The following is a 23,841-nucleotide window of genomic DNA, read 5'->3' as shown; positions in this document are numbered from 1 at the left end:
GGAGTCTGAAACACTCTGCCTGTGCTATCAAGGACTGAACTTACTGTAACCCACACAATAAAATCCCAAGGGGAGAATGAAATACAATACTCACCCCAAAAGACCTTATTTAATCTACTGAAAAGTCTCCACAGCGCTACAGCAGAAAAAAAATCCAGTGACCTATCATAAACTTATATTTAGCAATCAAAGCTCCAATCAGAGCACTGACAAATTAGGGGTATATTGTACTTAAGCATAGAATTACAATTCTATTTCTACAGATCGAACATCTCCGCAGGCATCGAGAGAAGGTTATTTCAAGGCTTTCATTAAGTCTTTCACGACCCGATTCTCTGCTGATGTGAAACAGCACAAAATCTCTGCAGTTTGTGGTCGCATGCACCAACACATACCCATACTTGAGAGTATTTCAAGAGTGACCAAGCATCACTTTGCATCTAAAAAAACGCAAAGAATTCTCAAAGAGTACAACATGTACTCAGACAAAAAAAACAAACAAAACGCACACATAAAAAGTGTTTTTTTAAATCATTAATTTGGGTTGTAGTGTCCAATTTTCCTTTTCATTTAGTTGTTAACTTGACGTTTTCTGTGAACAGTAGCTTGTATTGTGTTATCAAAGTCTGCTTATTGGTCTTGGAAAGCAATATGCTTTTTAAAATGTGGTATAAATCAGATAAATTTCAAATTTCACTTGAGCAGTTTTATTTCAGTCTAAAGCCAATGTGTTAAATAAAGATAGTTCAGCCTGATAATTAAAAATATTACAGAAGTGCCAACTTTTCTACATAATAACTTCACCTTACACGATCTGAAATTGAGATGAACTTTCTGGAATATTTATTTGCCTAATTTTAAAACTCAGTAAAGACCAGGTGATTTTTTTAAAATGACGTACTGTACTGCCAAGTAAAACCTTTCTTTTCACCATGATTTTATCTATTACTTCACAAAATGCAAAAACTAACTGGAAAAGTATTAATTTGAATACCAGAAATGTATTTATCCCAAATTTTTTTAGATTAGGGATTTGATTTTCTCAAAAAAGCAAAGACGCTAAATTATCTTAACTGATGCCTTATTTCATGACTACATTTTTAGGTGAACTTTTTAAAAGGTTTGTAGATTTAGTTATATAGAGTATAACACTACTTAATTACTTCCTTCAGCTTTTTCTGGTCTATCGTCTGGTCATCGATGTACTCTGTCAGTGATGGATTATTTGGTGAATGATGTATCCACTATAGCTTTCAGCATCTGCTCAAACTCCGTGGGTCCAGATGTTAATCAAAGAGCGGCCGTCATTGCGGGAAAAGCACAGTGAATCACAGCATCCTAAATAAAGCTCTCTAGCTTTCCTTTGTCTAAACACCAAAACCAACTTTCAGCTCTATAACATAACATTGTGTATGCTTAACATGTTGCTTAACGAAGCAACAAAACCATGGCAACAGCTACTATTATATGTATGAGTAAACCAGAGCGGGCTTGTTGTTAAAGCCCATAAAATCTAGGGTAGTGCATTTGCACGCTGTGTTTATAACCTGTGGCAAAAACTGCTTTATATCTTTATATATTTTCAACCCTTTGTCTTTAGTTAATGTTAGATTAGACGAGAAAAGAGACAAACTGGTCTGTGTTTTATCGTCTAAGCTTCCTTCTTATGGCTTATGTTGAGTCGCCTAATATTACATAGAGCACATGCACAGAGTGCCAACTCTGATTAATAGCTGAATTATGAATTGAAGACACTGCTTACATTATTACAAAGTAATAGATACATCTTTTTTTTTTTAAATCTCAAATCATGAATAAAACCAGAAACCACCAACTTTTAAAAAGAATACTTTGTGTGAATGATGAATAAACTGAGTTTTCTGTAGTGGCTGTGATTTGAAAAAGCTGAGCACACCTTCCAGCTAGGACCTGATTTGAAAATATTTTTGACTAAAAGTCTGTGCACCTCTGTATGACTACACATAACAGTCTCTTTTCTTTATCCCCAGGTGATTACTGACATTTAGAGTCCATCGCTGCATTTCATCACAGGGCAGAAATCCCAAAATGTCTGTGGAAGCACATTTCAGCTCTCCCGCTCTCTCTGCACAAGCTGAAGGGAAAAGACAGATTTTCATAGTCTGCAGCTTAAGCTAAGCTCTCAGTTGGCGGCTGATGTCAAACTGGTGCAGACTGACAGACTGGAGCGACTGGGCAGCTTTTAATTCTCAAAAAAAACCTGCTTATAATGTAAGGTTCTGGCACATTTCCGACCTTTAATTTGGAAGAGGGTGTTTCACAGTCACGAAACACTAAAGAGATAATGGCTAGTGAAAGTACAGCTTAGAGTAAATGCGTGTGTAGAGGTGTGGAATATAATTAGTCTAATTTCAATGAAGCAAACCGCTTGTCTGTGAGGTTACAGAGGGGATCAAACTCAACAGAGGGGCTTCGCACTGTGATAAAGTGAAAGTGAAGGGCTTTTAAATAAGAACACAAACATGAAACTTATCTCATTTAGGCTTTTAATCTGTCATTTCAGCAAGGAAAAGAGCAAATGTATGCAATTTTTGCGTGACAAGGCGACAAAAGAGGCCAATCCAGTCATGAGAAATGCAATGTAATCACCGATAACAGACGTTTTCCAGTCACTCATAAATCACCCCTCACTTTTATGTCAAACATATAATGTATTTAGGCATACTGAAGTTCAAACTGAGCATCAGGACGGGGAGGAAAGGTGATTTAAGTGACTTTGAATGCTGCATGGTTGGTGGTGCCAGACAGGCTGGTCTGAATATTTTAGCAACTAATCTACTGGGATTTGACCATGCAAGCATCTTAAGGGTTTAAAAAGAATGGTGCACAGAAAGGAAAATATCCAGCGAGCTGCAGTTCTCTGGGATGGACCTCAGTTGTTAAAAAGAATTCTGATTGTATAGAAGTCTACAGGAAAGTAACTGCATGGTCCCAGCTGTTAGTTTTAAGACTCCTTCAATACAGCATCATACGTAAATTATTGTGCCACTGAGAGCAAACCAAACAATAAAGCAGGACAGGCTTTATGGTGTGGCTCCTCGATGACTGACAAATCACTACCAAATGAGCGTGCAGTGGCCTCAGATTGTCAGTCAAACCCACCACCCACCACCTACTCATGGCATCAAGTTGCAAAACATCAAAACGGTGAAGGCCAAAATGCCAAATTAAAGGCTTCAAAACAACAACCCCAACAAACAGATGATCTCATGACGCCTTTGTTCATCTTTTATGATGACATAACTCTTATCGACTTGTTTCCAGTTTCAACAAACGCTGTAAAAACTTGGAAAAAACTGTTCACACTGTTGTTCTGCATCAGACAGACAAAGACATCTAATAACTCCTGAGCACAGGAAAGTATTGAGCAGAAATACTGTTATTTTTTAGGAGTTAGCAGTAAGGCCAGAAACACTGCACTAAATAAAATGCTAATATTACACTGTATATTATGCAAAAATGCAAACGTTTACTAATCATTACTGGCCTTAATTTATTTAGGATATGTTTAAAGTCTGTGCTTGAGCACAGCACAGATGCACGCTGCGACTAGCTTTCTTTGGTGATCCTGTGAAATTAAGTACATTATATACCAATATACCCCAAATTATTAGAAAGTAATCTGTGTTTATATAAATGCACAAATTGACCTTATAAAAACCAGATGGCTGAAAATAAAATAAACATTCACTGCCTGAGTACTTACCACCTAAAAATGGCCACTTTTGGCACACTGAGTGACATGCACGTGGCAGCACAATCTGCTAGTGAGGAGGTTTTCCATTTACGGGAAAACATGTCTGATCAAATGTTCTATCCCTTTATTAGAAAGCCACTTGAGAAAGCTGTTGCCATCTAAATGCGACTGCAAGAGTTTCCAGACAGTGTCCACCTGTCTGTCTGGAATAAGATGGGTTTCAAACAGCAGCGGCAGCAACAACCACAGTTTTACTCAACCACATGCTGTTGCAATCTGACCAGAAAGTGACTAGACCAATGTAAACACTGTAGCAGAAAAAGCGCAGCAGTATTAGGACTGTAATTCTCTCTTCCTTCACCACAGGACCTCAGACTTCCACATTTGGAGATTTTGTTTGAAATACAGAACCGTAAATAGCTGAGAAAAAGACAAATTGGAAAGTCTTTTAAGTCTTATGTGTCCCATTCAGCCGAGTTAGCAGTTCACCTTGTGCCGCTTGACTGTCCAGCTCCAACTCACTGCCATAGAGGAAGACATATATTTACAGGGTTTAAGAGAAAAGCCCATAACCTTGGAAAATAGTATTTACAGTAGCTGCATTATCCAGAAAAAAAAAAATCAGTGCAGGAATTATAGAAGAGATTAACAGAGGCTCTTTGTCAGGAAAGAAGGTCAGAAACCCAAAATAGTCATCAGGCCTGCCCTAGAAAGATCCTGCAGCAAGCTGTCATTGCAGTTAAAGCTATACATGCTGCAATTGAGGGAGAGAGCTGGAAGTGACATTATAATTATTACGTTAACAGGAAAGGAAAGTCTTACATGTGGATCGGGCCGGTTAACAGGTCTCCAGTCGTGGTCACTTAAGACAGCTGCAGTGTGCCTAAATTACAGAGCACAATGACTCACACTCTTTCTGTGTTTAAGACCACTTGGCTCTGCTCGCAAGGGGACAAGCCCTCACAGTGAACTCGACTCTCCAAAGCGAAACTGATGGTTCAACAAAATGACAAACTCCTTGTTCTGCTTTGCAATGCTGGATGTATTACTGGCTGTAGGAAAAATAAATCATCTAGACCCTCCAAGAAGATTATAAAATCCTGTTTCTTTAGCTTCAATCCGCTGGATGTCACAGAAGCTCGGCTACAAGTCCTCCCAGCAGACACCTAAGGTTTAGTCACGCAAGTCACGCAAGTAAGAATTTTATGTACAAGCGCACAAAAAATGTTATATGCCTCTAAGTTCTAAGCGTGCACATTCCTTGTATAGCATCTTGAACTCCAAGTTACCTGCAAAGCATTTGGTGTTTCAACAGCTCATTTCATGTAAATTTGGGTCTAATAGCTCCTTTAAAGATGTGCTAAACCATGTTTTTTGTCAGGAAAAAAAGTTTAAATTGCTTGTAATTTCACAGCATCATGCAGAACTGCAGACACGGGCACTACATCATACAATTCTGACTAAATGTCCACATTTAGTCAGAATTGTCTATTTTAAGCTACAAGTACTCTTACAGTTTCACTACGGATTTGTTTTGTCTAAATGTCAGGGACGGTCCCACATGACCTGTGGTTAGGCAGGTTTAATGCACTATATTTTCCTTTATAGTAGGCGATCAAACGATACACTGAAGAAGAAATACCTTGGACCCATGCTGTGTCAGACAGCTTTCCATTTCCACAGTCCCGGCCCATGTAAAGCTCTGGACAAACTCACTCAACACAAATGTTTTTGGATCCACCTTTGGCCCGTCTCTTCGAAATATTCTGCAAATATAAAGTCTGGTCCCAAAAACCCCTTAAACAAACACAATGAGACGCCAACTGCCAGCTTGTGTGTTCTCCTCCTGACTTATTCTGGGATGTTCTTGTGTTTGTGGATTACCAACAACAAACTCCAAAACATCTGCAGCGAGCCATTCGTCTGGATAACTGTTTTTCAAATAGCCAGCCAACTGAATACTTTCACATTGGTTTTTTATGGCAACGCTTCAGATTTGTGGTCACATCTGAGTTCAGTTTACAAACCAGCTGCATATTTGTCATTTTTATAATATTTTGCAGACGTTAGTGTGTGTCTTTCATTACAGGTTTTTCTGATGTGTCAGTTTCCGTTTGGTGATTGGACTTTATTTTTTTCTTTTCCAATTACAAACAATAAAACTCAATAAAATAAACAAAGCACAATGACATAACTCGGATCCAATGCTGCACTGACTCAGGGCAACTAAGGGGGTGAAGCCGTTACAAAAGACTGTGTATATAAAAACTGGAATAACCATTTTAATACCAAGTTTGAGCCTACAGTACAAAACGATATAAAACTCATTTGCAAACCAATATCCAGTGTGCCCCTAGTCCTGGTCTCAAGCAAGGATAAATGCGGAGGGCCTGTCAGGAAGGGAGTCTGGAATAAAATCTTTGCCAAATCAAACAGGTATATCATCAAAAATTAGATTTCCATACTGGATCAGTCAGGGCCCGGGTTACCAAAGGCTGCCTCTGGTGCTGCTGGCCAAGATGGTGATGGTGGAAACTATGCTACTGTTGGCCGAATACAGAGGAGGAGAAGAAGGGAAGGCATGTTGTAAGGCAGCATGAGGGAAGGAAAGGTAGGAGTATGTTAGTGAGAATAGAAACTTTAAATGTTGGGACGATAGAGCTGCCGGACAGAAGGAAAAGAGGAAGAACAGAGAACATTCAAGGATGTAGTGAAGGAACAGGAGAAGCTTGTGTGACACAGGAGGATGCTGGGATAGGGTGAGATGGAAGCAGATGATCTGCTGTGGCAACCTCTAAAGGGAACAGTCGAATCCATCCATACATCACTCAGGTTCGCCATGAGGCTGAAACCTATCCCTGCAGACACCGTGTCAGGTCAATACTTCATCACGAATCAACCAAACCAAATAACAAACTTAAACCTTATAAGGAGAAAACTCTGTGTGCACTATTATTTTTACTGCAACTATATTTTATAGAAAGTAGACAGCACACTATTGTTTGTTAGTGTTTTATAATGTGGACTCGTTCCCATTTAGACACAGTTAGGGTTACTGTTTCGGGCCCAGTCAAAGTATCAACCCACACAGGGTTCATCAGCCAGCAAAACAAACCTCAAAACCACAGCGATCGAGCCACGGCCCCGGCATTGTTCTGGACACGCTGTACATTAAACTCTAGCTAACTTCCTGTGGCCGTGTCTTTATATAAGGTTTGTGAATTGTGTGGGTGCTAACTCACAGGTTAGCCCCAACACTTATTTTGAGACAGACATGGCTCTTCCCAAATATAGTGTACAGAAACAACACTTGTCTTGTCTCTCCAGCAGTCATTATGGCGCAGTGCTAACAATCTGCTCCAGCAAGTGAGGTGACATTGTGTTGTGTAAACATGGTTCTTGGTTGTCACTCTGGATTTGAAGTACACAAAGTGTCATTCCCCCACCACACGTTCGACTCAGATGTGACAAGACAAATAAATAATAAATCCACCTCTGCTCCTCCTGACTTTCACAAGTACTTTCCCACACACACACACACACACACACACACACACACACACACACACACACACACACACACTCTAACAGATTCTCTTGCATTCACTGATACAGACGGTAAAACCCTAAATTTTCACAGGCACGATGTAGCGGATTAGTCATTATCCTTAAATACAGGACTCTGCCACCTATGCTTAAGCGCTGAAAATCCCATTAAGGTCGTTTTATTTCGCTTTGATATCTTTAAATGATCCCACAGTAAACAGAGAGTCTCAGCAGTCTGTCCTCTGTTTCACCGTTTGTTTGTTTCAACCCCCAAAAAAACAACCTCATGATAAAAACGATAACGAGCAAAGATCGCCTCCTCGCTTGAGGACACAACAAGCATGCGAAAAATATCTGTATGTTCTTATGACCTTTTTACCTTTGAAGTAAATTGGGTGCCCTGTAGCACCCCATAAACTGTCTGGCTGAGTACTTCTCATTCAATTAGTTTCTGGCTGCTGCACTTCTGAAGGCCTGATTTCCTCTGCTAAACTAAAGAAAGCTGCCCGATAATGACAGCTGAGTCAGACCTTTCTATAAATAAACATACAGCACACTGAACTATGGAAACAGAAGCAATCAAATCAAGTAGCATTCGACTCGCTTCACTGGCAATAAGAAAGTCCTCATTTTCAAAAGTGCGTCTAGCACCAGCTTCAACAGCCAGAACGGCGATAACTTCACAAGCAGGCAGTGAGCACAAATTTCAAACTATTTCCAACTTATCGGCTTAATTACACAGCAAATGTAGTGTGTTTACGGGGGTAAAACACCCTAAAGTCAAAAGAATTACGTTAGATTACCATGCGGTGTCTGGCTGAGGAAAGCTTTCATGTTAACACGCAGCTACATGCATTTACACCTGGCAAAGAACACCCAACTGGCGCTTTCTCATCCATCCCCCCAGTTTTTCTACCTTTCTGGATTTCAAACTGGTGACCTCCCAGACACCAGCTCTCGTCTCTAAAGCTACCGCTGCCATTTTTCAGTTACTTTTACGCTTCCGGCACCATTTGGGTCCCTGTTTGTTTTCAGGACCCTATAATTTCCCCACCAATCACTCACATAGGCCCCTGTCAAGGCTGCCATTCATAAAGTTTAAAGTAGTTTTTAGTGGTCCGTGGAGTTTATTGAAACATTAAATTTGTATCCCAGCAGTGATGGTGTATCTTTAGCCTTTAACTCACGTGCTCGGCCCGGGCCCCCTTACATCAACCGCCAATTATGTGCCTCTGCTGGGTGTGGGTTGAGCCTCGGCCAGAATGTCGAAGAAACCAAAAACATCGATTCCTAGGCAGTGGAGCGCACAGAAACAGACAAAATGCGAAAAGCTTTCCCTCAAATACTGTTATCATTGCAGAGTACAGGCACAAACATCACCAGCATTGCCAGTAATGCAGTCCAGCTACTCTCTGGGTATTTTAGTGAAATCCACAGGCTGTTGTTAGATACGGATGAAGGCCTGAAGAACATGCAAGGCCTCAAAATGCCAGTTCATGTCTTCTGCAGAAGGGTCAGGCAAGAAACTTTGCCCTGTCATGGCTTCCCATGCTTGTTTTTATCCTTATTTCAGCCCGTTTTGTTTTGTGGGGCATATGAAGAATCTGCAAAGAGTTATGCTCCAAAATAAGAGTTTCTGATTGGACACTAGCAGCAATAAAAAAAAAGTATATATGAATCCCTATGTTATGCGATAAAAAAGCATTGACATATGACTCCATTAATAATCTGAAACTGCAAAGCTACTAACAAGAGTTGTGAGACAAATATAGTGAAATAAATGCTGCAATAATTATTGGATAGTGAAGTACCAAAAAAGCAAATACTCAAGAAGTACCTCAAATGACTCCTTAAATGACTGCTGTCACTAAACTACATGAAAAACAGCCATAAAATCTGTGCGATCTTAAAACAAGGAGCGATTCAGCTTTCACTTGCTCCCAGTGACTTTGGGCGTGTGCATAATTAGCTGTTCAGTAAAAAAAATATTTGATGTCACATATCAAGGGTACAAAGTGACACAAAACTGAAAGCATGTGTGTATTTTACAGTGGGGGGCTCACAAGGAATATAAGCATGAAGCGACGTCACTACATCAAGTTTGAAGGCTGTTAACCTAATTCCTAATGGTTATTACAATGAGGCTTGCCAGCCACATCAAGCTGCTGCGGCGAAGTAATGAGAAGAGCAGATAGAGCTCTGCCATGTACTTTTCACAGCCTTCAATTCGGCTGCTGGAAGGCACAAGGACACTGCGTCCTTCTCGAATAAGTGCAGTGGCGTGTTAAGAAAAGCAAAAAAAATATATGCTGCAAGGTTATAAACAACATCAAAATTGCACTGTCAATTGAAGTCTTCCTCAAGCCAAAATGTGCTCTGGTTCCAAAGCGCACATTTTGAGCCTTCCTGTCGCTTCACATGCAGATGCATGATGGGAGTTTTTTTTCATGCATAAAGAGATGAATCATTGTTTTCAGAACAACAGACTAAAAACAGAGAGCCTCTTTTGCATTGGCTTTGCCTTGTTTGAAAAAACATAAACTGAAATGATCTGAACCTAAACATACAAAATCCTAACTCCACCCTCCTTTGCTCTGTTCTTTCATCTAAATCTGACTAAAGCCGGAAAGCCTCGGCCTCCTCCTAGGGCACAAGCATAAAGAGATTTTAAAATAATAGAGCATAACTTTAAAAAAAATACATAGAACAAAACTGGTGGCACACTGATGTGGCATTGGTGTGGCATTCACCAGTAATTTCATCAAAATAGAAACCTTCTGCTGTATATTTGCAGGAGAAACCTGATTTTCCAAAGCTGATGAAGCAAGACTAAACATGCACATTCAAAAGGAAAACTTCCAGTAGTGATAACTGGCTTAAGTGCTCTGCTCCTTCCAACTGAGACACACTTCAAGTAAATGCAATGTGACTTCTCTCTATCATTTTACTGCCTCTGGTAGTCAGTCTACACCTTTGCCACGAGCTATCACTCCCAACTCTTTCATGAGCAAAATTTCAAATATTTGAAAATGAAGATCGCAAATTATATTACGTTTTATTTGACAGCAAGAGTGAACTTAAACAATACTTGCCAAACATGATTAAGTGATATGAGCTGGGGAAGGTAGCACTTTGGAAAATTGCAGATAATTTGGTCTAATTTACTAAAAAGGGGGTTCCAACAACCCATGTTGTAGAATCTTTAATTATATATGTGGTGGAAGATGCCAGTCACGGTCACATGTAGTATAGACGCCTTATGTAGAAACATTTTGAAGCCCTCAATCACGCACTTCATCATCATTTCTGCAAATATACACATGTTGTCAGCAGTATGTATATACATTATAAGAACACAGGAAGAACATGTGCCATAACTGGCTGCGCCATTCACCAAGGAGATTTAGGGATGGGCCATGGACTACCCTACACATCGTTTATGGCTACTTGTGTGTTTGAGAACATGTGATTATTTGGGTGTATGCATTTCCTATGTGGCTGGGGTGAAACTGAGAAATTACAGTTGGAACATCTCAAAGTAAGCAACACAAGGTGGAGGGTGAGGGCGAGGGAGGATAATACTGGAGGACATGAGTGAGGAAATACAACATTTTGACAGGAACTAGCTTTTATTGTAGGGATAGGACTGAAACCTCTGATGATGCACTGAGGCGGCCAAAAATAACAAGTGACCACAGGAGCATGGCCCCTTCTCTACAGCAGCGGCACCTCACTCCAGGGATAGGTGCTGTACCTCAGTAAAACCTGCCCTCTGGTGTTTAAACAGGAGTAGTGCACTCTAGTGTAGCAAACACTGCTACACTAGATTGCATTTACAAGACTGCACAGAAACAAGCCCAAATGCCTTTCCCAGTGGCTCTTTATATAGATTTATTAGCTGTTTTGAGGGTGAAACACATACAAAAATATCCAAGTTAAGAAAAAGTGTTCGCCTTGAAATAGAGGCTGAAATGAAAGCTACTTTGTCCTCTATTAGTCACATAACAAGCTAACCAAATAATAATACCCAGGAAATGTACTGAACTAAATATACGAATCTCTTAAATGACGCCTTCACATCAGTGAAAAAAAATATTTTTAGTTCATTTCAGTCAAGCTCCACTAAAGCTACTGTACCTTTCATGAAGGCAAGCTTTCCCCACCACTTCCCTTGTTTATGTTATCATGCAGGCATAGAGGTGTCCAGACAGACGGCACAGGTAAAGACAAGTTTCACCAGTCGGCTGGACAAGATGTAAATTTGAAGATGAGACATATAGTGCACTATACATCCTCAAAGCACGCTTTGTGAAGCTATACAGGTGCCGTTACAGACCTACAGTAGCTGTCTGTTTTGACTACCTTAAGATATTTTCATATTTAGAAAGAAGTATTTTAACATAAACATGTCCAGAGCAGATTTTAAATGCCTCCTGTAAAATGCCATATGCATGTAACCAAGATGAAAATGAAAGGTGTCCTTGTTGCTCTCGTTGAGATTGTTTTTGTCCATTGCAAAAGTATACTTTTTTTTTATTGTTTTATAGTTTAGGAGAAGACAGAAATAAGTGATAATCATGTGTCTGGATATTCAAGACATGGAGGAACCCTGATGTGACATGCCCGCTTTGGGCAGATCTGTCTGCTAATTACAGCCTAGCTGGAGGAGGGAGGTACTTGAGTGGTGGGGGCTTTTTTTTTTTTTTAATGATGCGCAGGGTAGATATGGTATAAATACCCACATCATTGTACTGGAGGGCAGCATATCCTCAGTTGTGCTCCTACCCTAAGGATATACAGCAGCACCAGGAGCTCACTGGTGCTGAGGAGTTTGGTTCTTCTTGTTGGATGCCGGTATGTGAAATTTCCTCTCTATCTCTAGGGGAGTGCTATCAACATCTAGGCTTTGTGTGGGCCTTCAGTCATTCCTGTGACTGGTTGGCGAAAAATAGAGCAACTTCTGCTGCCTTTTACCTTCATTTGTAATACATAAGCCTGAAGTGTGGAAATAGAAAATTGTGCTTTCTGTTCTTATTTGTTGTCTAGTATTGTTTCTGTAAGAAAGATTAAAGCATGTTCTTGTACCAGAAAAGTTTTCAGGCTCTCTAAAATTCACACTAATACAAACACTAAAGCTTGATGGCACTTTTTATACCTTGAAAACAGATGTACTGACTTTCTTCTTCTTCTCCTCCTCCATTGCAGGTTTGACCTTGCAAGATGGACATACGTGTAGCGACCATCCTCCTCCTTGTGGTGGCCTCTGCAGCAGCCCACGGAAAGGGTTACGTAGTGAGGAAGGTGATGCCTGTGAAGAGCCATGGTAAGAAAACGCATCATTTCGCCCTGTGTTCAATCAGTTTGTGAGCTTCACGAACAGCCTATCAACTTTATGGGAGATCTTCTTCCATAAAGTTGGTCTTATTTGAGCAACACTGTATGGCAGGATTTCCTTACCTTCAGTGAGGGGGATAGCTGTTTTGACCAATAGAGGTACCGTAAGCAGCCAGGCAGATGATAGGCACAACTGCACTTTACTTTGAAAGCTGAACTCCACCTTGCTCTGGGCCAGTGTTGCTCTCTGATTGGCTACAACAGGTTGCATGCCTCTCCAATCACGCAGTGAGGCCGGAAATTGCAGGTTATTTGCACGAAGCAGAGCTTGTAGGTTTTTGTTTTCCTCTAAATCACCAGATTAAATCTCCCTCTGTAGTTTTTGTAGCATTTCCTGTAGATTTCTATCCATTTGTTCACCCAAAGCGCTAGCTCCGTAGTGTAGTGGTTTAAACATTCCCCAAACAAGCAAACGATCCCTGGAGGAGATAAAAATCCCGTGAAGAAGGGAATCGAACAGGCGGAGCTTTTCTCTGTGGCGACCCCTTATGACTAAGTGAGCCGAGTTACTCACATTAGCAACAGTTTTATTACTTTATTTTATTCTATTTTGCGCACATGTTTCACAGGAAGGCACTTTAATTCTGTTTACAATAAAGCTCTGAAATGTTATTCAATCTGGCAGAGTTATTCGCTCTATTTTTTAAGCACACGATTTATTTAATTGTTAACATGTTACGTTTTTCTTTTGATTTTCTTTTCTTTGGTTTTTTTTTATTTTTTATTTTTTATTTTGCCAAACACGAAGAGAGAGGTTGTGTGTTTCCCAAATGCAGTGCAAAATGTGAAGTGTCGCTTTTGTGTCATCAGCTCATTGCTGTTTCTATTTGAGAAAGTAGCTGTTATGGGGTTATTTTTAGTTTCGCACTGACAATTAAAGTCCAGTCACCCAGCAGTGTGGTTTGTTTGGGTGCGCCTGTTTAACACAAAAGTAGAAACATCTGTTTGGCTTTATCCAAACTAAATCAGAATAAGCCAAGGAGTGTGCCTTTTACACTCAAACCCATTTGACCACATTAAGGCAGCAAATAAAAAAGAGCTCCTCTCTTATTTTGCTTGAGTAGCTCCTAAACAAATCATAAGGCTCTCATTAAAATCTGAAACCTGTACTTTGTATTAAAAATAGCCATTCAGCAGGTTACATGCAGCCATATTTCATTACATTATGCTTTTTCTGTATTAAAATTAATTATTAGAATAATACTAAACATGCATCTGTTTATAAGGGGTTGTTTCAAAATAAAATATGCATGTAACATCTTATAATATTTGTACATCACTAGGTGAGCTGTATGTGGGCGTATCTCACAAGTTAGACCATTGCTTCATTAGAGTTAAACATGCCCCGCCTTCTGGATCAATTAGTCGATCATGTTTCAGCCATTTTAAAAAATGAAGAACATTATGTAGAGAGGCTTTCTTAAAAGCTAAAATTCAGCTCATATTTGATTGCTGAAAGTCATATTGCTTGTGAACGCTGCAAAACTGATGCACACTCAAACACACTAAGCACTGAGAGCTGGCCAGTACATCCATGACCCAGCACTTTTCCCTTGAATGGGATGCAGTCAGATTTACTGAACATCCTAAACAGACCCTAATTAGAAATAAGTGGTTGAATTTTATGCATAGACTTAAGGTATCCTGAACATACACACAGAGATTTCTTTCACTTTGTTACTTTGTGTCCATTTTTGTTTTTTGTTTGTTTTTTTTGTTTGCTAATGGAACTAATGATGGTTTCTCTTTAACTCTTCACAGTGGTGTCAGTGGCAGGTGAGCCTGGTGCTCCAGGTGAGCCAGGCCCCGAGGGACCTTCTGGCCCTCCTGGCCCACCAGGTGAAAATGGTGTAGGCTATGCTGGACCTCAAGGACCTCCCGGATCCCCTGGATCTCCTGGCCGCTCCATTGCTGGTAAACCTGGATCTCCAGGTGGTCCTGGCAAACCTGGCAGGCCTGGAGACTCTGGTGAGAAGGGCGATACTGGAGCCACTGGCCCTCAAGGACCTAGGGGAGTCCCTGGATCACCAGGAGGCCCTGGACCTGCTGGCCTCTCTGCTACTGGCAAGCCTGGACCATCAGGTCTTCCTGGAGCAATGGGACCTAGAGGAGAGCCTGGTCTGAAAGGACATCCAGGTATCCCTGGACTGCCAGGTTCTAAGGGTGATAGAGGGGTGGGAGCACCTGGACCTCAGGGTGAGACAGGACCAGAAGGGCCTATGGGTCCACCTGGAGCTACAGGTTCATCTGGAGTTGGAAAGCCAGGAAAATCAGGTTCCCCAGGTGAGCCAGGAAAATCAGGTAGCCCAGGTAGCGATGGTGCCCCTGGTCCCATGGGACCTCAGGGACCTAAAGGACACACCGGTGCCCCAGGTGTTGGTATTCCAGGTAAACCAGGTGAGAATGGTGCCCCCGGTCTGCCTGGTCCAAGTGGCCCTAAAGGCAACCAGGGACCTGCTGGAGCCAGTGGTGCCCCTGGAGTGCCTGGATATGGAAAGCCAGGTGCAAATGGAGAGAAAGGAGAAAGGGGAGCTACAGGTAGCACTGGTGCTACAGGCCCAAAGGGTGAACAAGGTCCAACTGGATATACTGGTGCTACTGGTGCAACTGGCCCAACTGGTCCTACTGGACCTCAGGGTGAAAGAGGTTTCACAGGTGCACCTGGTGCTGGTGGCCCTAAAGGTGACACAGGAGCAACTGGTCCTCAGGGACCTAAGGGAAACAAGGGAGATCAGGGAGCACAGGGTTTCCAAGGTAAGCAGGGTTACCCAGGACCAGCTGGTCCTGCTGGGGCCAGAGGGGAAACTGGACCCACAGGTGAAAAAGGACATGGAGGTGCCCCAGGTACCCCAGGAGCCCCAGGTATCCCAGGCCCTGCTGGACCCAAGGGTCATCCTGGTCGCCCAGGTGAGCAAGGTCCCTCTGGATCAGATGGTGCACCAGGTTCAAGAGGACCTACTGGGCCTCAAGGTCCCGCTGGTGCTCCAGGCCTCAAGGGACACCCAGGTCTCCCTGGTGCTCCTGGCCCCGCTGGTTTGGCTGCTAAGGGTCTCAGTGGACCTGAGGGTCCTCCTGGTCAACCTGGTGAGCCCGGCTCTGATGGAGAACCTGGCCCAGCTGGCCCTCCTGGTCCCCCTGGCCCTCCAGGTGAGGTTGTATTTGAGAAGGGCAAGGACATGGGTGTGAGCGAGATTATGGTGAAGTCCCCCATGTCTGCTTTCACTGCAGCTCTGACCACCCCCTACCCTCCTGCTGGCAGCCCCATTAAATTTGACCACATAGTGTATAATGCTGAGAATCACTATGACCCTGAGTCAGGCATTTTCACTTGCCAGGTTCCTGGAGTGTACTTCTTCTCTTATAGCATCCATGTCAATGGAGCTCATGCCCTGGTGGCTCTGTACAAGAATGGCCAGCCTGTTATGTTCACTTATGATGAGTACAACAAGGGTTTCCTTGACCAGATGTCTGGTAGTGCTGTCCTCTTGCTCGATGAGCAGGATACAGTTTACGTCCAGATCCCTGATGATGAGGCCAATGGCGTCTTTGCTGCAGAGAATGTCCACTGCTCTTTCTCTGGGTTCCTCATCGCTTCAACGTGATACGTTGATTCAGTAGTTTCCGAAAGCCAACCAACTAAATTTGCTATTTCTCAAACTAAACTCCCTGTTCGTTTTTCCTCAACCTAACAGACAGGCAGTTCACCATTTTTGAGGAATAGTAGCATCTCGACTTGAAAACTACAAGAAATAGGTGCTTAGAAGAAGGAAAACTAATTTATGAACACAGGTGATCAGGGGTGGGGTAAGCAATCCACAATGTTACCAGTGAGATTTTAATGGAGACAGCATGTGAAATTGAGATGTTAAACTGTGTTGTGTCCTGACTTTTTCTTTTCCATTCTGTTCCTTTTACTGACTTCAACTGGTGACTCTTAATTTAGTGTTTGTCTGCTTTTGTTTGTTTTTATACAACCTTGTTTTTTTTCTTTCAGTTTTTTGTTTGCGTTACCAATAATCTTATTAAAAGTACCCTAATACTTTTTTCTGTGCAACCTGTTGTACTAAATGTGACTTGAATATATTGTGAAATGGTAATGGTCAAATTGACCGTTATGACGAAATAAGTCACCAAAATGCTGTCATGGAAACACAAACTGTTTTAACGGCAACATCGTTGTATCCCTGGACATACATTGTGTCATGTAAACCATAATGACCAAAATAAATGATGTCTTAATGAATGTTCTGTATCAGAAGTTTTTTTTTTATTTAGCAGCTCATTTAATTTGAAAACTAAAAAATAACTCAGTTAGAGGCACATAAAACAACACAAACCTGCTTAAGAAGACACACAGTCATAAGAGTCAACTCACTTTGAGTATTTTGTGAACACTGGTCAAGTTCTGTTAAAAATAAAACCTAAACCAATTTAGTTTTCCTGCAGATTCATAAATTAAAACAAGAAATCAAGTTATAATTGTGATCTGTGACAGGTTCAACACAAGATTAAGTTATTGTGAAAATATACAAAAGTAATTTAATATAAATATTATTCATACTAAAGTTACCTAAGATGAAACATCTTAAGTCAGCAACATCCATTCATCTACTTAATGGAAGCTTATTCCAGCTGACTTCCACAGAAAGGCGGGGCATACCGTGGACAGGTATGCCCACAGAGACGCAGGGAAAAGATGAACAATCCACAGCGAGGCTCTAATCACTTGGCAGATTCAAACCAAGCACTGGACTACCATGCCATTATTTGTCAGTAACAAGATGTTTTAATTTTAAGCACTCATATGGGTTTTGTAAGCAAAATTTTGGCTGACAAATGTGAAGTGGAAGTATCAGGTACTATAAAATGGATCTTCCTACCAACGTTACTGTTGGACTTACTGTCCTCAGTGTAATGTAACTTATATAATTATATGTAATGTACATAATGATGTATTTCTATTCATTTGTGGTCATTTTGTTAAATGTATCACTTTTACAAATTGGTATCCTGTGCACAGTATTAACTACGTGCAGCACTGTGCAAAAGCTGCCCCTCATTTCTTTATATTTTACTGAGAAAATGGGAAATAGGTGCAGCAGACATGTGCAAACATACATGGATATACAGTTTATAAGGGAAAAACAGAGTTTGAACATTTCTAACAAGCTTAAAAGTCAATATATGGTATGACCACCTTTATTCTTCAACACAGTCTTAACTCTTAGGCAATAATAGTAATTATAATTATGTAAGACCAAACATTGCTAATTTAGTCTACCCTTGGAGTTGAGATTCTCTCACAAATTTGCCATTGATCATATCAATTTAACCAGCTTGCAGTCAGTATATGTGTTTAAAAAGTGCCCTATAATTCACACATACTTCAGTGCAGTACACATGTAAATATATTGTACAAATGGTCCTAAACAGAGGCTAAAATAGATTAAATAAAAAATCTCTCCACATGATGGCTACCAGTTGCCTGCTTGGCAGCCAAAGTTTACAAAGGCTACTCTACCATGCAAGCCTCAATATGAGAGTGCTGAATATAGTTTGGGTGTGGAATGAGGGACAGGGATGGTCCTTTGGCAGGGAGGCAGCTGTTTGATCTTACTTGGGGGAAAGAGCGTGACAGTGGTTAGGTGAGGGGCCCAAGGGACAGAAAAGAGAGGAAGCTGGCTGAAGTAAACTGCTGGGGATTGCCATCTGAGGGTACTTCCATTTGGAGATGGCCTGTGGTTGTTGCAATGAGGTGGGACAGCGCAGATGGAGAGCTGCCTCTGGCTGACTCCACAAGCCGCACTCTAAAATTATCTGCTGAGACTACGAAGAATAATTTACTTTGATATATTTTTGTGAGTAGGCTCACCTTGTATGTCTATCTATACAGTTGTGCATCTGTTTGGAAAGAAAGAAGCAACGCAAAGAGGAACCAGATGTTCTTGAGTAGGATGCAGAGAGATGTGTGTATGGCAGCATGTGAGGAACACTGGGTGCTACAAGAAGCAGCACATCTCTCAACAACCTGACCAAAATGGACAAGCAGTTTAAGAAGCAGAAATAGAAGTATTATGTGTAAAACACACCCTTTTTGCGGTGGCCAGAGCTGCGGTGTCCAAGGTTAGAGTGGGTGCAAAGGAAATAGAGGGTTAGAAATGTGCACGGGTAGAGCTGTGTGCTGCCAAAAAAACACCCTGCAGGAGTGTTTTGCTTTTGCCTCCACTCTTAAAAACATTCTGGTGTTTATGGGGTTTCATGGAAGGAATCTCGCACAGGCATCAATTCAGTCTATGCTGTTTGCGAAAGACACTAAACTTCCAGACGTCGTAAAAATGTTTGTTTCAAACACTATCATTTATGGTCCAAAACCAGAAACTCTGAGTTCGGATGCAACGCAACTGACCCTGAATCATGTGGCACAATTATGTTGTGTAGTTCCTTCATTGGTAAATCACTAAAAGTACTGTTGGGCAGCAATCATATCTCACTTTAGGTTCACTCCGGATTAAGTTTATTTTAGGGAAAGAAATGTGCCTGTCTTAAACGCAACAAGGTCCTCAAAGGGCAACTTCACCAGCTAATTTATCATTACTTTTGCTCTAATTTAGTAAATGAGGTGAATATTTAAATAAGTGACCGTCGCATCTTCATTACAAGGACTCTAGTTTTCTTCTAACATCTTGGAGTATTACCTCCAAGACCTTTGTCAAATTTAGTTTATGTTGATGTTGTGTAATGTATGTATGGTCGGAAGGGTAAGATGGCGCTGGCAAAAGGTCAGCAGCCTTAACCCAATTTCCTTCGGGGTCAACCTTCAGGATCAATAAAGTTGTATTGAACTGAGTTGAATTGAATTGAAAATCCTTCCCCTCAAGGCTTCTAAAAGTAGGATAGGGGGCAGATCTAGACCCCTCTCCTGAGGAACTAGCTTACAGTTTGGATTTAGCAGACAAATACTCCCTTTACTATTAAGGTTAGACTCAAAGCTTCCTTTTTGATGAAAACTTAAAGTTAAGGATGGATGAGGTGAACCTGCACCATCCCTTAGCAATGCTGCAGTAGGCTCAGGACTTTTGTGAGATACACAAAGCTCTGAGCACCATTTTCCACTTCCCAAGTGTTTATACATTGTTGCAATGTGTCATTACATTGTTGTCTTCACGCTTGCAGTCTGTGTTGTGTCCTGTCTCCCTATGTGCCCCTTTTCCCCTCAATCCCAACTGGTCACAGCAGATGGCTTCCACTCCCTGAGACTGTGCCAGAGGTCAAAATGGAGTTTTATATTCCCGCTGTCACAAAGTACTTCAGTTTTCTATTTGTGTATCATCTTATCGAGCCTTGAGGCAACACTTAGAATCCTAAACACAACTCGTTGCATTACCAAAAAAAAAAGAAAAAGAAAAAAAGGCTTCTGTATGTGTGAAATCTTTCAGTGCACCACACGATGGTGCTGTAAAACAAAGAATCTGTATATCTGTGGCTACAGCAGCCGACCTCAGCTCTGAATACCAGTCTAAACTCCCACTCCCTCTCCAGATTTATGATGGGTATTATAAAAGGGCAGCAGTGGTGTTTTTATGCTTTCTAAACATAAATAAAGGAGCTCAAGAGTGCCAATCCACATTTTGTTGCTTTATTCTTCAGCAGTACTCACATATAATAAACTGAACACCTTAATACCAGTTTGCAGATATTGTTACATTTCATGTTGAATAAGGTGAGTTTCATATACAAAACAAAAAGAGGAAAAAAAAAACCCAATGCTATTTAAAGACAGTACCCCCAACCACGGATTTATGTGCTTTCTTGTGTAGATTTTTAGGTATTGTAGGCATTGTAGTCATCACAGCTTGATGCGAAACTTGCTTAAAACATCTCCCAATTTTATTCAATCTTACAAATGGTGAAAAAACAAGAAAACTTCATTTACAATGGGTAATCTGTTAAAAACTTCAGTCATTTAGGTACATCTCAGTCATAAAACCAGTAATATCAAAGTCTATACAACGTGCATTACTACAGAGTTTGGAAACAGTGGAATCTAATGGAAAGTGATGAGCACCTACTGTTTTAACAGTTGACTAAATCTAGTTCATTCAGGAATGGTTTGTGTTCACAGGAGCGTTGAGCTTCAAGAGTTGTAAACAACTGTGCACTGCAATGACAACATTTAAGACTTGGACTTTCCCTTTAAATACCACAATGTGTCAGATCTTGCAGACACAGCTTTAGCTGCTACATCCAATTGCCCAGCACCAAACACTTTTGATTAAATATGTGTCAAATTCAGCAACGTGTTGACAGTCACGGTTTCATGTAGAAAAAGAAAAAAAAAAAAAAAATAGGGGAAAAAAAAAAAAGTAAAAATTCCCACTCACATTTGCACTCTCACACTCACCCATATCACAAATGCAAGCACCAATAAGCAGTGAGGAAGCAGCACACTCTCCATTACACCTCCTGTCCATCACTGCCAGGGACATTGCAGTTATGGATGAGATGGTTGCAGAGTAGTAAACAAACACTAAAGCAAAAAAAAAAACCAACAAAAAAACAAAAACAAAAAAAATCCCTGGTTTTAGACAAAGTCCTCGCATTCCTTCAGATGGGCTACATTGTCTCCTTCATTCTGTTGTCTGGTTCAGCAGGATTACTCGGCGGCAGCAGCCGTGGCCTCTGGACTGGCTGCTGTTTCTGGCTCAGTAGGTGAAGCTTCAGCTGGCTTTTCCTCTCCTGCGGCTTCCTCTGCCTTCCCCTCCTCGGCCTTTGGCTCCTCAGCTGCAGCTTCCTTGGCTTCCTCGCCGGCCTCATCTGGCTTGGCCTCTTCAGTAGGTGCCTCAGATGTCGCCTTCTCCCCTTCGGCTGGTTCTGCTGCTGCTCCCGCCGCCGCACCGTCCTCTGTCGCCTCTTCGGACTCTTTCTTGGTCTTCTTGAAAGAGAAGCCACTGAGCTTGAAGGACGGTTTCTTGAAAGAGAAACGCTTTTTCTTCTGCTTGCCATCCTCGCTAGTAGACGGAGTGCCTTCCTCAGGTTTGGCAGAAGCTTCTCCATTTGTGGCGGCAGGCTCCTTCTCTCCATTGGCTTCGGCACCCTCTACCTTTTCACCTTCTTCTTTTGGTGCCTCCTCAGTAGGAGTGCTTCCATTGGCCTGCACTTCGGCTTTGTTGACTTCCTCTGTAGCAGGAGAGGTATCCCCGTTGGTCTTGGCATGGCCATTTTCCTGGAAGAAAACAGAATAAAAATGAAATTACTGAACATACACTTATTTAAGTTCATTAGGTCAAACACACTCATAAGTGTGTGCAGGGCTATCCCCTGCAAAGCCTGGTGTCCTGTGATATTTAATACTCACAGACTAACCAATAAGAAAAAGCTCCTAAAACTGCAACAACATCTGTTACCAGGAGAGTGACGACAGATCTGTGGCTTACAGCAGTAGGCTAGTTGCTTAGACGGTAGTACAACCGAGATCCACGAGGTGGCGTTCAGATTGAAGCCAGTGGAAACAACATAGGAATTCGCGCACCCCCCATCTCATCCCTTCCTTTAAATGCCCCGTGTAGTCCACCAATGTGCACCATTTTTAAATTTTCATGCACTTAGCTCATCCTACTCTTTTCTGCTTTTTATAGTTTGCGGATTCTGCGGCCCGTGTCTGCACAAAAAAAAGAAAGAAAGCAAAAAAAACCGTGGCTCATTTCGTCAATCTGGCAACAAAGGCGTGGTACCGTTTTTTAAAATGGCCATGCCACATTGAGAGCGGCCACAAACCCCTGCTGCACACATTTCAACCAAATGAATAAGCACAGGCGCAATGTTTAGACACAGGAGCCGCAGAACAGCTGCGATTATTTTACAAACAATTTAAAAAGAAAACGATTTTTAAACAATTCTGTGATCATCACTCACTGGAATAGTTGTGCAGCAACATTCAGGCATTTTTTTGTAGGATGAATTTAAAAAAAATACATTTGTGTATCAATTTAAATGATTTCACTTAAAAGTTTTAATATATAGTTTAAATGCGTTGGAGAAAATAACCTGAAACTGTGCATTTGCCGGTGAAAAACGTGCAGGCCTACATGTGGCCACTTTCCCTGAAAGCCGGTGAGCGTGGAGATGCGCTACAGGGAACATGGAGCACACCATTGACGCAACACATTGCTAAATTGAGGCAAAATTCCGCGTGCGCAATTAAGATCTGAATCATTATTTTCAAAAAACAAAAACACAAAACTACCTGTCCGTTCGTCTTTGCTGCAACGGCTGCACCTTCTGCTGGCTGTTCCACGGCGGCTTCCTCTTTTCCAGCGGTTTTGGAGATTTGTGCTCCCATGCTTTTGTTCCAACAAAGGGACCCAACCGATGAAATGAATGAACAAAGACCGCAAGCTTCCTCCCCAGAAAAATCAAGTCAAACGCCGACTCCCCCTTCTGCAACCGAAACCGAGGAATCAGCACGGAATCACGATAACCACAAAGGGACGTGCGAGCGCTTGCACAAGGAAAAAGTAGCGAAGGTGCGAAAGACGCAAATTCTTTCGATTTTTTCCCCGAACGGAGTTCCTTAATGGAGAAATTGGCCCCGCCGCAAATGAGATGCGGAGTACAACGCCCAAGTCCGCTGATGAATGGGCAATGGGGCTATGACGACAAAGCCACCCGGTCTCCACCAATCAAAAGTCCGAAATCCCAAAGAGTGGGGAGGTCATGGAGTGGCTGAGAGGGGGGGACACGGACAATAGGAGAGACACAACAACATGGCTTACAACTTGTTTTTTGTTTTGTTTTGTTTTCTTATCCCAGAAACATAATGTTCCATGTTTTGGTTTATATTGAGCAGGTTTAGATTAGACATATCTGATGATTTTCCCCTGGAAAAGTGCAAAATATTTGCTTGCACATAAAGATGGCCACTGATTTGCACTGAAAAACGTCAGTTCTCTGTACCGGTAAATATTTTGTTTTGTCTAGTTTTTAAGTGCATGAAAACGGCGATTGTGTGCAACACAGCAATCATGTATATTTTTTACATATGTGTAATATTTTATAGAAAACACGGCTTACACTTTAACCTAATTTGGCTGCAACAAAGAGCCCTAAAAATGTTCATCACAGCTTGTAAATGAATGCAAACCCTCCAAACAATAGTATGTTCTGAA

General features: G+C 41.5%; 2 protein-coding genes across 2 annotated transcripts; one reads left to right on the top strand and one right to left on the bottom strand.

Moving 5' to 3' along the window:
- Nucleotides 1–12,049: 12,049 nt before the first annotated feature.
- Nucleotides 12,050–16,919, top strand: col10a1a (collagen, type X, alpha 1a). Its single transcript, XM_006798416.3, has 3 exons — nucleotides 12,050–12,136; nucleotides 12,488–12,605; nucleotides 14,438–16,919. The coding sequence occupies exons 2-3, from the start codon at nucleotides 12,503–12,505 to the stop codon at nucleotides 16,276–16,278; spliced, it is 1,944 nt and encodes a 647-aa protein (XP_006798479.1). The 5' UTR covers nucleotides 12,050–12,136; nucleotides 12,488–12,502; the 3' UTR covers nucleotides 16,279–16,919.
- Nucleotides 16,920–20,298: 3,379 nt separating this feature from the next.
- marcksb (myristoylated alanine-rich protein kinase C substrate b) lies at nucleotides 20,299–23,300 on the bottom strand. Its single transcript, XM_006798415.3, has 2 exons — nucleotides 22,920–23,300; nucleotides 20,299–21,899 (listed from the first exon to the last, which is right to left on the bottom strand). The coding sequence occupies exons 1-2, from the start codon at nucleotides 23,013–23,015 to the stop codon at nucleotides 21,330–21,332; spliced, it is 666 nt and encodes a 221-aa protein (XP_006798478.1). The 5' UTR covers nucleotides 23,016–23,300; the 3' UTR covers nucleotides 20,299–21,329.
- Between the last annotated feature and the right edge of the window lie 541 nt (nucleotides 23,301–23,841).

This window comes from Neolamprologus brichardi, chromosome 19 (assembly GCF_056152115.1).
Source record: "Neolamprologus brichardi isolate AB-2024 chromosome 19, ASM5615211v1, whole genome shotgun sequence".
Classification (NCBI taxonomy): Eukaryota; Metazoa; Chordata; class Actinopteri; order Cichliformes; family Cichlidae; genus Neolamprologus; species Neolamprologus brichardi.
The sequence above is the reverse complement of the archived record's forward strand: the minus strand, read 5'-3'. Positions and strand labels throughout refer to the sequence as shown.

Excerpts from the sequence above, each read along its gene's own strand:
- marcksb (XM_006798415.3), bottom strand. The coding sequence starts at position 23,015 with ATGGGAGCACAAATCTCCAAAACCGCTGGAAAAGAGGAAGCCGCCGTG. Across the intron at positions 21,900-22,919 it reads CAGCAAAGACGAACGGACAG|GAAAATGGCCATGCCAAGAC; the intron begins GTAGTTTTGTGT and ends GTTTTCTTCCAG.
- col10a1a (XM_006798416.3), top strand. The coding sequence starts at position 12,503 with ATGGACATACGTGTAGCGACCATCCTCCTCCTTGTGGTGGCCTCTGCA. Across the intron at positions 12,606-14,437 it reads GATGCCTGTGAAGAGCCATG|TGGTGTCAGTGGCAGGTGAG; the intron begins GTAAGAAAACGC and ends AACTCTTCACAG.